Source organism: Salvelinus fontinalis, chromosome 39 (genome assembly GCF_029448725.1).
Source record: "Salvelinus fontinalis isolate EN_2023a chromosome 39, ASM2944872v1, whole genome shotgun sequence".
Taxonomy (NCBI): Eukaryota; Metazoa; Chordata; class Actinopteri; order Salmoniformes; family Salmonidae; genus Salvelinus; species Salvelinus fontinalis.
This window is the reverse complement of record NC_074703.1, coordinates 9649915-9662808: the sequence shown is the minus strand read 5'-3', so window position 1 is coordinate 9662808 and position 12894 is coordinate 9649915. Positions and strand designations below refer to the sequence as shown.

Here is a 12894-nt window from a genome sequence, read left to right as displayed (position 1 = left end):
CAATGGATATCCAGCACCAACAAATTACCTACACGTGAAAGAAAGAAGATAAACTGAAGGAATTCATGGACATTTGAACTCTGGTGAACTCTGCAGCATGTTGGAGAGACAACAGCACCACCTAGTGCAACGTCTAGGACAGAAACAGAGATATACACGAATCTGCCGATGTGACTTCAACATGTAAAAAAAAAACTAATCGAACTCTTTTGTAACAACACAATTGTCAAACACATTTACCAATTGTTGTATTGTTCATAATAGTCGTTTTTGTTTTGTTTATTTATTACATATTGGTATTGTCGAATAAACATATCTGAAAAGACGGTGGTCATGTAACATCCGTATCACATGAGCAGTGTGTGCATTTAAAGGTCGACCAGCCAGGAAGTTGAGGTAGCTAGCCTAGCTATGTTACCATCATAATGGGATAGTATACGATAACCTGCATGTTGAATGAAAGCATGACTACTTTTAAAGAGTTCTGTCATTACGCATAAAAACGTCTGCATCTAAATCAGGTAGGTTTTAGGCTTAGCCAGATAGCCAGCCACTCAAGCTGGACATAATGTCATCCAATGATCCAGTTTAGCTTGAATCGCCTACTAGTCACAATTTCTAACCCTGTATATTCATAGTAGTAGTGCTGTGTGGTATGGTTTGACAGGGCCAGGACAATTACAGAGCTAAATCCTGTGGTGTTATTAGACTGAATGATCATCAAGGACAACAACCACCCGAGCCACTGCCTGTTCACACTGCTATCATCCAGAAGGCAAGGTTAGTACAGGTGCATCACTGAAAGATTGAGAAACAGCTTCTATCTCAAGGCCATCAGACTGGTAAACAGCAATCACTAACTCAGAGAGGCTGCTGCCTACATTGAGACGCAATCAATGGACACTTTAATAAATGGATCACTAGTCACTTTAATTAAACAATGCCCCATTAAATAATGTTTACATCTTACATTATTCATATCACATGTATATACTGTATTTTATACCATCTACTGCACTTTGCCTTTGACACTCGGCCATCGCTCATCCTTAAATGTACATATTCTCATTCACCCAATTAGATTTGTGTGAATTATGTAGTTGTTGGGGTATTGTTAGATTATTTGTTATATATTACTGCACTGTCGGAACTAGAAGCACAAACATTTCGCTACACTCGCATTAACATCTGTGTATGTGACCAATAAAATTTGATTTGAATGGGCTGGTTTGCCTTGGGAACACACAGCTTGCTTACATTCTCACTTTTCTGGTTTCCCCTAGTTACCACAGCCACAAAGTCAAAATTGGCTATATCTTAAAAACACATTAAAAAAATAGGTTAGGTTTAACACTCACATTTTAAGAAGGTAAATTGTAGAAATAGACAGGGTTTGTGGTGACTAGTGACGACCCTTTATTCTCAACCCTCCCCCTCTAGGTTTGCTGGGGGAAGTATGCTGTGTCTAGAGAGAAGGATGCTGGGACTTGTAGGCTTCATAGGGAGTGACCTCCATGCTACATCTGGGAGACTCCTGAGATGCACCTTGAGGTCTTCAACAGTCCAACCGACTTCTGGCTCCACACACCACCCCCAGAGGGCGTGGCTCTCCTCACAGGCACCCCTCTGTGGACACCATACCCCTAAACATAGGACAGGGCTGTATGGCCCTTTTACACACCCGCAACAGACACTGGGGAGTTCCCGTGGCCCCTTCTCCCTACCCCTTTTCACCCAGAGGGTCGCCCTCTCCCAGGGACCCAACACCTCCACAGCCAAGATCAGGCTGCGAACGCGGCTGGTGGTCTCCCTGCTGTTCGGCGGGGGACTGCTTGGCACCTGGTGGTACGTGCGTAACGAGAAGCAGCAAAATCACAGAATGCAGCGTATAGAGCAGTTGAAAAAGGTGGCCCTGGGCCAGGGAGACTTCAGCCTCCTCGACCACAGGGGGCACCGCAGGACCAAGAGAGACTTCCTGGGGAGCTGGGTGCTCCTCTACTTTGGCTTCACCCACTGCCCTGACATCTGCCCCGATGAGCTAGATAAGATATCTGCTGTGGTCAGCGCTCTGGACAAGGACCGGTCTCTCCCCGCGGTCCAACCACTGTTTGTGACGGTCGACCCGGAACGAGACAACGTGGCGGCCCTGGAGAGGTACGTGAAGGACTTCCACCCCCGGCTGATCGGCCTGACGGGTACCCCAGAGGAGGTGAAGGTGGCGGGGAAGGACTACAGGGTGTACGCCAGCCCTGGACCTAAGGATGAGGACGGGGACTATATAGTGGACCACACCATCCTCATCTACCTGGTCAACCCAGATGGACTGTTCCTGGACTATTACAACAGGATGAAGGACGACGTGCAGATTGCTGAGAGCATCAGGAATCATATGAAGAGCTACGTCAAACTCTGAGTGAATGACGGTAACCACACCAACAAGACTATCAAAGACCTATAGTATGTTACACTTAAACTGAACCCAATGTCCAGATAACAATAATCCTTCATCAGAAATGAGGCACTGTGAAGTATTCTCAAACCAGACTGGACCACAACAATATGGACGCTTCATCGAGGTTATGATGATTCTGTGTGTGCAATAAATTGCTTTTGTCCGACACCAATAATGGTTAGGATATGAAATTGTCTTTATACTAGTCTTTTGTCAAGGGCACTACAATCACTGGTATACAGTCACTAGTAGGTGTTGCAATATTGAAAGTGTCTTCATATAATCTTTGTGAAATCTACATGCTCGTTTTTATTTTATATACATTTTTGGCCATTGTAAAAGAATATATATAATTTCCTTACAAACTAGTGAAACAATTTCCCAATTTAGGTTGTTCGCTTGAATGAAAGAAAAAATGATTACGTTTTTCTTAAAAGTCCTCTCATCTGATATATAAAATGTATGAGTTCTACACCACTTGGACAAACATGCAAATAAAAAGCAACGTATACAATTGTCATGGATACGAAGGCAAACATTGTGAACAGGGTGATAATTCTTAGGGTCAGTCAACACTACCAACATACCCTGAGTGCCACATCTGGTAAACATATTGTGTAGATGCAGGTAAATGAGATAAAAAGAGATTATTTCTCTTGACAGAACCAGAGGAATACAGAGACATGATACACACAGACGAGACATACAGAGGACAGAGACAAAGATCAAACAATAGACAGGAGGTTGAAATGAAATAAGAGCAAGTACGTGAGGAGAGAATGGGTGCAGCCAGGTTGTTGATAGAGCAGGTCAGTACCAGTGGTCCGGTAGGCACAAGTGGCATCACACACAGGAGTGCATACCACATTTCAGAGTAATGGCTCTAGTCCCCACTGAGTCTGTAGGAGACAAGAGCGCACACACACAGGATCAGGAGATGAATGAGTCGGAGGTTGCTGCAGGGGCTTTCTTGAATCGTTGGTTGGCCCGGTGTTTGCTGAGCAGAGTGAGTCCCATGGTGTCGATGCTTTCCTCGAGACCCTCACTCCTGTCGACCTCCACGGTGTAGTCGTTGGCCTGAAGAGGAGAGAGCATGATAATAACCTGATGGCACAGTGTCCTGATGGTAGAGTAATGGGAGTTACTGTAGACAAATACACCTTGAACTAGAAGCTATCAAACTCATTTGTCATACAATAAAATCAAGTATCTCTAAATATCAAGTGTTCAGTGTCAAGACTAAACTCCAGACAGTGGCTGATTACACTTGATTAGATTGTGCTGCATTCAATTCATTCAAATCAAACACACTCACCAGTTGAAGGGAAGCCAGCATGTACTTGCAGGCCTCGAAGTTGTCCATGCCGTGGACTATAGAGGAGAAGGTCCTCCTCTGGCACACACTGCTCAAAGCTGCTACGATCCTGTCCCCATAGTCATGGATGTCAAAAGTAGCACGCACCTCCTACAGAGACATGGGGTCAGGAGGTTTAGCCAACAGATCGTATCACACCACACTAGAAATCACCAACAGGGTGAACAATGATATCATTTTTTATTAGAATAAATACTTGATCTACAGCAAAATGTCTGGAAAGTATGTCATTGAATCTTACCTGATAGGTGAGTTCCGGTCGTATTTTGTCCTCCCATTCCTTCACTCTTTTCGACAGCGCCGTCTCCTGGGCATAACCCTGGGAGTTCACCAGGAACTGCTCCTGAAATATGAAGGAAGTGGGGGGGACATCAGGAACATCAGTGACTAGCTACACAGAACCCTCTAGTATTCCTCACTGGAACATGACCCAGAAAGACTGGGGCATTGAGACCGTGTATACGTACCACACTCTTCTTCACCAGGTCTTCGTAACTCAGTCCGTCCATGTCTGCCCCTGGCAGCAACATTGTAAACATACTCAGAACTATACCATCTTTGCCTAGGATTGCCTACAGCGTCTTAAAACTTTCCTGAGTGGTCCACAAAGTCTTTTTTACATCTGTGTTTTGTATTGTCAAGTAACATATCATTGTGGAGTGACACTAATACATTAGTCCAACTCTCGTCACACAGTCGAGACCTCATGGCTCTGTTTACACCTTGCCTTAAAATATGTGCAGTTAATAGCAGGAGTGAATGTGGTCTGAGAGATAGAAAGACAGACAGGACAGTGTCTACCTGGTACGAAGTCCTGTCCACTCAGGAAGTCAGCCGGGGCTTCATCAGTCAAAGGGTCATGTTCGTTGTCAGAGAGGTCATCGAGCAGGCCTAGCAGGTCGTGGTGTCTGAGGCCCTCTAACTCCTCCTCCCGCTCTTCTCTCTCGTCCAGCTGCAGGTACGTCCTTCTCAGCTCCTCGTCAGACACAAACACACCCTGTAAGGGCAAAAGGTTGTCTGTTCAGGACATAAAAACAGAAACAAATGAGTCGTGCAGCATGACCCATTGCAGTACAAACGCATACCGTTTTCCCAAGAATCCTCTTCCGGGTCTTCAGCTTGTCTTTCATTTTACTCATATAGATGTAGTTCAAGTCTGTAACAGAAACACCACTTGCTGTAAGCGCCAAATAGAGGGTTCAAAAGATAACGCCTCTCTCCCCTGTCATTTAGTTATGAGATCCACCCTTACCTGTATTCGTGGGTCCATTCTTTAGCCTGGGTTCACGGGGGTCATCTGCAACAAGAGGAGGCATTTGTCAGGTATATTCCATCCTAGTCACAGTCTTCATAAAAACACCAACACACACACTACTTACAGGTGCCAGTGTACCAGGTCCAGAAGTCTTGCAGCGCAGAGGGGCCTTTCCTTTTCCGCTTCCCAGAATCATCAAGACCCGGAGGAACCTTATAACATCTTCCTATGGTGAAAGAACACACATTTAACACAGACAGGCCCGCTCATAGAAAATACACGGATATCCTCTCAGTGAGTAAGAGTCAGTTGGACAGCATCTCATCGATAGGAAAATGTTTCCTCACCTGTTTTCAAAGGCTTGTCCTCGCCGACTGTATCATAAAGGTCATGTAACCTCCACATGTTTGCCTGCATCACAACAATCATCACATCACAAAGACGACAACAAAAAATAAAGTGCGTACTAGAATGATTATTTTCCATCTCGAAATGTATGGTGGTTTATCCACCGTGTCAGTGGTTGTGATGGGTAACCATACCGTCTGGGCCCTCTCCTCCTCCTTCCTCTGTTTCTTCTGCTCCTCCTCAGAGAGCTGGACTCCTCCCCTCTCCCTCAACACCCTCCCTTCACTGGGGTCCTGGGAGAGAACAAGTTAGAACACACGGATACAAGACATCAATAAACAGAACACATGATAATACAAAATCATACACAATTCAACACAAGGTCCCATAAAAGGGCTACAATAAAGGGGTTACTAGCTGCAATGGAACTAGGCATGTGTGAAACCTACGGTTCCTATGCAGGTATGTATGTATATACAGTGCATTTGGAAAGTATTCAGACCCCTTGTCTTATTCCACATTTTGTTGTGTTTCTGCCTGCTGGAGGTCATTTTGCAGGGCTCTGGCAGTGCTCCTCCTTGCACAAAGGCGGAGGTAGCGGTCCTGCTGCTGGGTTGTTGCCCTCCTACGGCCTCCTCCACGTCTCCTGATGTACTGGCCTGTCTCATGGTAGCGCCTCCATCCTCTGGACACTACGCTGACAGACACAGCAAACCTTTTTGCCACAGCTCACATTGATGTGCCATCCTGGATGAGCTGCACTACCTGAGCCACTTGTGTGGGTTGTAGACTCCGTCTCATGCTACCACTAGAGTGAAAGCACCGCCAGCATTCAAAAGTGACCAAAACATCAGCCAGGAAGCATAGGAACTGAGAAGTGGTCTGTGATCACCACCTGCAGAACCACTCCTTTATTGGGGGTGTCTTGCTAATTGCCTATAATTTCCACCTTTTGTCTATTCCATTTGCACAACAGCATGTGAAATTTATTGTTAATCAGTGTTGCTTCCTAAGTGGACAGTTTGATTTCACAGAAGTGTGATTGACTTGGAGTTACATTGTGTTGTTTAAGTGTTCCCTTTATTTTTTTGAGCAGTGTATATGTGTAGGAGTATGTGTGTGTGTGTAAGAGAGAGATATTTCTACGTTCCTACCTGGTGTCTGTCAATATGTTTCTCAGGTCCCTGGTCCATCTCCATCCCGTTGTCCTCCAGGGGCAGGAAGTTCTCCGCACCGCCATCACCACCATCGTCCCCGGCAACACCCGACATGGCATCCCCTGCTGCAAGCTCTGCGTCATCTGGACACACAACAACAATAAGGAAGTCAACACCCGGCCATAGCTTAGAAATACACATTAAAGAACTGTATATTCCATTTGAGCTGGTCCTGGCAACATGGTATGGGATTTAGTGCTCTGTTGGAGGCAAAACGCATCACAAACGCTCACAGCCCGCTCACAGAGAAACCAAATCTATGGTGTGTTTTCTATGATCAGTCAGCTATTTTGGCTTGACTACAGTTGTGTACAGTGTATAGACCTAGACACAGTAATGTACAACTGTCAATATACTGTATCCATCTCTAAATGCCTCTCTACCTTGGTGCCCGAACAAGGTGACGGGGGCCAGGGCTGCGTCAGACAGGGCGTCCCTGAGGAAGTAGGACTGAGAGGCCAGGAAGAGACGGATGATACCCAGGGTGTCCGGAGTGAACGTGTTCATCCTGAAGTCCTTACAGCTGCCCAGCACCTCTCCTTTCAGACTGCAGCACATACAAACAGGGCAAATACACAAACAAACATTGATACGACAGCCCTCTGCAGTAATGTGTTCCATCAGAAAGTAAGGCTGCTACATATGGCAAGGCTTACAATGTTTCATAGTTATTCTACAGAAAAGTTCATCATGTTGAGGGCGGTTTAGGTCGTGGACTTGGAACCCACCTGATGAGAAGCAGCTTCTGTTTCTCAAACGCCTCAGGAGGAATCAGAGACTCGGGCGGAAGAGGGGCCACGTCCACATTCTAAGGAACACACAGGACAATATTTTACACAGATAGAATTATGGATACACACACACAAATCATTTAGTCTGATTGAAATGCCAATCAATATATTGTACATTCTGGGGGGGGGCATTTATAAAGGGTTAAATGTTTCCAGAGGGGGACACTCACTGTGTTTGCCTCATTCTTCATCTCTGACTGCAGTGAGACATCTGTTGTATCCTGGTCTAAGGAGTCAAACTGGGGGAACAACAAACATCAGTAAAATCAGGTGATAACAGTGTTGGGCCAGAACTAAAGCCTGCTACACACACACCCTGTGGCTCTCTTCGGCCAGGGTTCCCTCGCCCAACTGTCACCGCCCCCCCAGCTCCACACTCTTACCCCGCCGTCATCATCATTAGGATTGTTGGATGAGGCCCCATCCGTGCCATCCTCTCCAGATGTCACTGCTTGTTTATTTTTCCTGAAAATGACAGGTACAAATCCCTTTAACTCAATGGGAAAGGAAGTGAAGAAGCAGAGCAGCATGAAGACTGGTGGCTTGAGTGGTGCTGTGTGTGTTCACAGGGAGCAAGGCAGGGTACAGTGCCTTCCGAAAGTATTCATACCCCTTGACTTATTTCACATTGTGTTGTGCTACAGACAGAATTCAAAATTGATTAAATCTAAAATGTATTTTATAAAGCCCTTTTTACATCAGCCAATGTCACAAAGTGCTATACAGAAACCCAGCCTAAAACCCCAACCCCCCCCCCCCCTCACCCATCTACACACAATACCACATAATGACAAAGTGAAAGCATGTTTCTAGACATTTTTGAAAATGAAATACCGAAATATCTAAATTACATAAGTATTCACACCCATGAGTCAATGCATGTTAGAATCATCTTTGGCAGTGATTACAGCTGTGAGTCTTTCTGGGTACGTCTCGAAGAGCTTTGCACACCTGGATTGTACAATATTTTCACATTATTATTTTTTAAATTCTTATTATTCTTTTTTAAATTCTTCAAACTTTATCAAGTTGGTTGTTGCTAGACAGCCATTTTCAGGTCTTGCCATAGATTTTCAAGCCAATTTAAGTCTACTATAACTAGGCCAATGCTTGTCTTCAGGATATAAAGTTATTTTATTTGACATATTTGTTTGCAGTTTTACTTTAGTGCCTTATTGCAAACAGGATGCATGTTTTGAAATATTTATATTTTGTACAGGCCTCCTTCTTTTCACTGTCTTTCTGTGTTTGAAATGCACTGCTCGACTTAGGGACCTTACAGATAACTTTATGTGTGTGGTACAGAGATGAGGTAGTCATTCAAAAACCACGATATGCACATTTTTACTCATGAACTTATTTAGGCTTGCCATAAATGTGTTGAATAGTTATTGACTTAAGACATTTCAGCTTTTAACTTCTTATTAATTTGTAAAAATTTCTAAAAACATAATTCCACTTTGACATTATGGGGTATTGTGTGTAGGCCAGTGACAAAATCTCTATTTAATCCATTTTTAATTCCGGCTGTAACAAATGTGGAAAAAGTCAAGGGGTATGAATACTTTCTGAAGGCACTGTACTTACTTCTTGTTTCTGTCATTGATGTAGTCCAGAGTTTGGTACACCAGGTTGTACAAATGCTCCACCTGAATCAAGCAATAATAACAAAATAATACATTTTAATAAAGTGTTTCCCCTATATTCATTTAGCAGCGGTGGGCTGCTAAATCGTTGCCCCCCCCCCCAAAAAAAATTATAAAATAATTATATGATTTTGTTTTGAAAATAATTTGACGAATGGAAAAACTTTGTGTAAACTGAAACCACTTAAGCCAGATATAAACTGTGTAGAAAAGATAATGGACCTATACGTTTAAAAAAATAATAATATCATCTTTGAGAACTAACAATCACCAAAATAAAAACTAGACAGTCATGCAGTTGACTAGACAGTTGATTTTGTTATAATGTTTGAGTCACTCAGATAGATTGCATAAGCCATGGCAAAAAGTGTAGAATTGAGTAAAATTAACATTAAAACTGCAATTTATCTCAGCCCCATGGCAAAATGTGTAGAAGAATGTAAGGAAATTAGCTTTAAAACTGAATGTTCTCTCTCTCAGCCTGTCAAGATTGACAAGATGTGTAGAATTGCAGAAAACTAGTTGTAAAACTGTAAAATTCTCTGGATCACATAGTTACTTTTGGACAACAAGTCAGGAATATTATATGAAACCAGCCTATGATGTTCTTATTTTCTACCAAACAACTTCTCACCTTCTTGCTGTAAATGCATGCTGAGCCTTGTATGAGCAGCGCTGCCTCTGCAAAGTTCAGAGTGGTTTTGCCCCCATCGAACGAGATGCACATCTCATCCAACTGCCAGACCAGAGAGACAATATGACAGTGGTAAGTGCAGTGTATATCGATGTGTGAGAGGACAAGCTTTCTTAACAGTCTACTCCAGCCTTGGTCTGTGTGATTTTCAACCCGCTTAGTGACTCAATTCAAGGCTGTGTTTGTGTGTTGACACACAACATTGTTGTTGATACAGTACTTTAAGTCTATTTTGTTTACATGATTTGCCCCATAATGCATGTCACGGGCTCATTCCTACCTCCTCTAGATAATCTGCCAACTCCGAGGCCACATCTATGTCCCAGTTTTTCGTGAGCTCCCGGATAGGCTGCAACAAATGGGTGAATCGAGTCTCCACTGTGTCCATGGCTCCCCTTAAGATGAGAGATCAAATCATGTCAGATTTGAATCGGTGTTATTTTTAGAAAAGCTAACACTTTATTCAGTAGCTATCTACAAAATAGATTGGTTGACATTTAGCTATCTTGCTAGCGAACGTTTAAATTCACAGAAAGGTCTAATTTGGTTTATATAGTTGCTAACGGACTAACCGGGGCTGCAGGTAGCCAAGTGGTTTAGAGTGTTGGACTAGTAACCGAAAGGTTGCAAGATCGAATCCACGAGCTCACAAAGTAAAAATCTCTCGTTCTTCCCCTGGACAAGGCAGTTGAAAATAAGAATTTATATAACTGACTTGCCTAGTAAAATACAAAAAATAACCTACTAGTAGTACTGACGTATACACCATTACGGTAACGTTAGCCAGCTACCAAAATGTTTTAACACAGACATACATTAAATGATATTACACTCACAATCACTGTAGGCGTTGATTCACAAAATGCGACGGTGACCCAAATAAAAAATGTAATATGTGTTGATAAACTTGAGCCCTTTCAAAAAATCCGCGCGTCCACCATTTTATATTAGCGCGAGATTTTCTTATTCGCCGAATAGTTTCCTCTCTGACGTCAGCGTCAACAGAGCCAGGGTTTATGCGGTTTGCTGCCATCTACTGGCGGAAGTACCACTAAAAAACAACCTGTACCCTTTTTTTGTATTTCACCTTTACTTAACCAGGTAGGCTAGTTGAAAACAAGTTCTCATTTACAACTGCGACCTGGCCAAGATAAAGCAAAGCATTGCGACACAAACAACAACACAGAGTTACACATGGAATAAACAAGGGTACACAATAGAAAAAAATAAAGTATATATACAGTGTGTGCAATTGGCGTGAGGAGGTGAGGCAATAAATAGGCCATAGTAGCAAGTAATTACAATTTAGCAAATTAACACTGGAGTGATAGATGTGCAGATGATGATGTGCAAGTAGAAATACTGGTGTGCAAAAGAGCAGAAAAGTAAATCAAAACAATATGGTGATGTGGTAGGTAGATTGGATGGGATATTTACAGATGGGCTGTGTACAGCTACAGCGATACGTTAGCTGCTCGGATAGCTGATGTTTAAAGTTAGTGAGGGAAACATAAATCAGCGATTTGTGCAATTCGTTCCAGTCATTGGCAGCAGAGAACTGGAAGGCAAGGCGGCCAACAGGGGTGTTGGCTTTGGGGATGACTAGTGAGATATACCTGCTGGAGCGCGTGCTACGGCTGGGTGTTGTTATGGTGACCAGTGAGCTGAGATAAGGGCTTTACCTAGTAAAGATTTATAGGTGACCTGGAGCCAGTGGGTCTGGCGATGAATATGTAGCGAGGGCCAGCCGATTAGAGCATACAGATCGCAGTGGTGGGTGGTATATGGGGCTTTGGTGACAAAACGGATGGCACTGTGATAGACTGCATCCAGTTTGCTGAGTATAGTGTTGGAGGCTATTTTGTAAATGGCATCGCCGAAGTCAAGGATCGGTAGGATAGTCCGTTTTACTAGGGTATGTTTAGCGGCGTGGGTGAAGGACCCTTCTCACCGAAAGATGGAGCACTTGGATTTTATATTTACAAACCATCCTTGAATAAGTGTGATGATGTTCGATGATTGTGGCCAGTAAGGCTGCGTTTACACAGATAGCTCAAATCTGATATTTTTCATAATCAGATCAAATATCTTGTCAATCATTTGAACATGTTTATATCAGAATTTGGCAGCCTGTGGAAACGCAGCATTAGTTATCGTTTTGGATCAAAGGAGCACCTGTGTGTCATATTAAACGTATGATGTTTTATCGAAATACAAAAACATCAGCCAATGTGTTGTCTCTCTTGTCGTGATGTGTGTTTTGTCCTGTATTTATATATATATTTTGTATTATTTTTAATCCCAGGCCCCATCCCCGCAGGAGGCCTTTTGCAATTTGGGAGACCATCATTGTAAATAAGAATTTGTTCTTAACTGACTTAACTAGTTAAATAAAGGTTAAATTACATTTTAAAAATATCAGCAATGCAACATTTCGTTTTATGCAAAACGTCTCCAGTTGATGTATACATTTTCAACTTTTATTGGACAAATTCACAATGTTATTTGACTTTGCCTCTAGCATGTGCTCTATATAAACCATGCATCAAAAACATTTATTGTGGATCAGTTTTTAACCAGTGGTGGGGAAACTATTCTAAAAATATAGTTTACCAAGCTACCAATTAGGCCTACTTCACACTGCAAGAAGTAAAGCAACTAAAGTCACTACATTAAAACTACTTCGTGAAAAATTGTCATATCTAAACATGAAATGTCAGACTACAAATTTTAAAAACAGATTACTCGGGAGTCAGCTGTCACAGAACATGTAATTTAGCCTATTGCAAAACACGTTTCATGTGAGAATTAGTCAGGTTTGATGCCAAAGTAGTAAGACAATTTTTGCTTTTTAACTCATATTTTATTTTTGTTAAAAAGGCTAATTAACTACTGAAAAAATACTAAGATTTGAATTCGCTCAATACCACCAAGCGCCTGCAAAATGTAGTGAAATTACTTGTTGAACTAGTCTACATGTAGTACGCTAATCGCCACTCCCCAACACTGTTAACCCTTGCGTTAAATTCTACGTCGGGCAGAAATGTGTGTTTGAACCCATACTTTTGTACATAGCACAGAGAATGGATAATGCACCCATAACCTTTTTCAACTAC

General features: G+C 42.7%; 2 protein-coding genes across 4 annotated transcripts; one reads left to right on the top strand and one right to left on the bottom strand.

Moving 5' to 3' along the window:
• The first annotated feature begins 334 nt into the window (after window positions 1-334).
• LOC129838535 (protein SCO2 homolog, mitochondrial-like) lies at window positions 335-2643 on the top strand. 2 transcript variants are annotated; one of them, XM_055905579.1, is made up of 3 exons: window positions 335-521; window positions 668-780; window positions 1441-2643. In XM_055905579.1, the coding sequence occupies exon 3, from the start codon at window positions 1457-1459 to the stop codon at window positions 2411-2413; it is 957 nt and encodes a 318-aa protein (XP_055761554.1). In that variant the 5' UTR covers window positions 335-521; window positions 668-780; window positions 1441-1456; the 3' UTR covers window positions 2414-2643. The 2 variants fall into 2 exon arrangements, with proteins under 2 accessions (XP_055761554.1, XP_055761553.1); XM_055905578.1 differs by having other exon boundaries at window positions 645-780.
• Window positions 2644-2886: 243 nt separating this feature from the next.
• LOC129838534 (condensin-2 complex subunit H2-like) lies at window positions 2887-10736 on the bottom strand. 2 transcript variants are annotated; one of them, XM_055905575.1, is made up of 19 exons: window positions 10615-10736; window positions 10059-10173; window positions 9719-9820; window positions 9026-9087; window positions 7822-7903; window positions 7609-7677; window positions 7376-7455; window positions 7031-7194; window positions 6585-6730; window positions 5625-5723; window positions 5430-5493; window positions 5207-5308; window positions 5080-5124; window positions 4913-4983; window positions 4629-4824; window positions 4295-4344; window positions 4069-4170; window positions 3768-3917; window positions 2887-3529 (listed from the first exon to the last, which is right to left on the bottom strand). In XM_055905575.1, the coding sequence occupies exons 2-19, from the start codon at window positions 10164-10166 to the stop codon at window positions 3383-3385; spliced, it is 1839 nt and encodes a 612-aa protein (XP_055761550.1). In that variant the 5' UTR covers window positions 10167-10173; window positions 10615-10736; the 3' UTR covers window positions 2887-3382. The 2 variants fall into 2 exon arrangements, with proteins under 2 accessions (XP_055761550.1, XP_055761551.1); XM_055905576.1 differs by lacking the exon at window positions 10059-10173.
• Between the last annotated feature and the right edge of the window lie 2158 nt (window positions 10737-12894).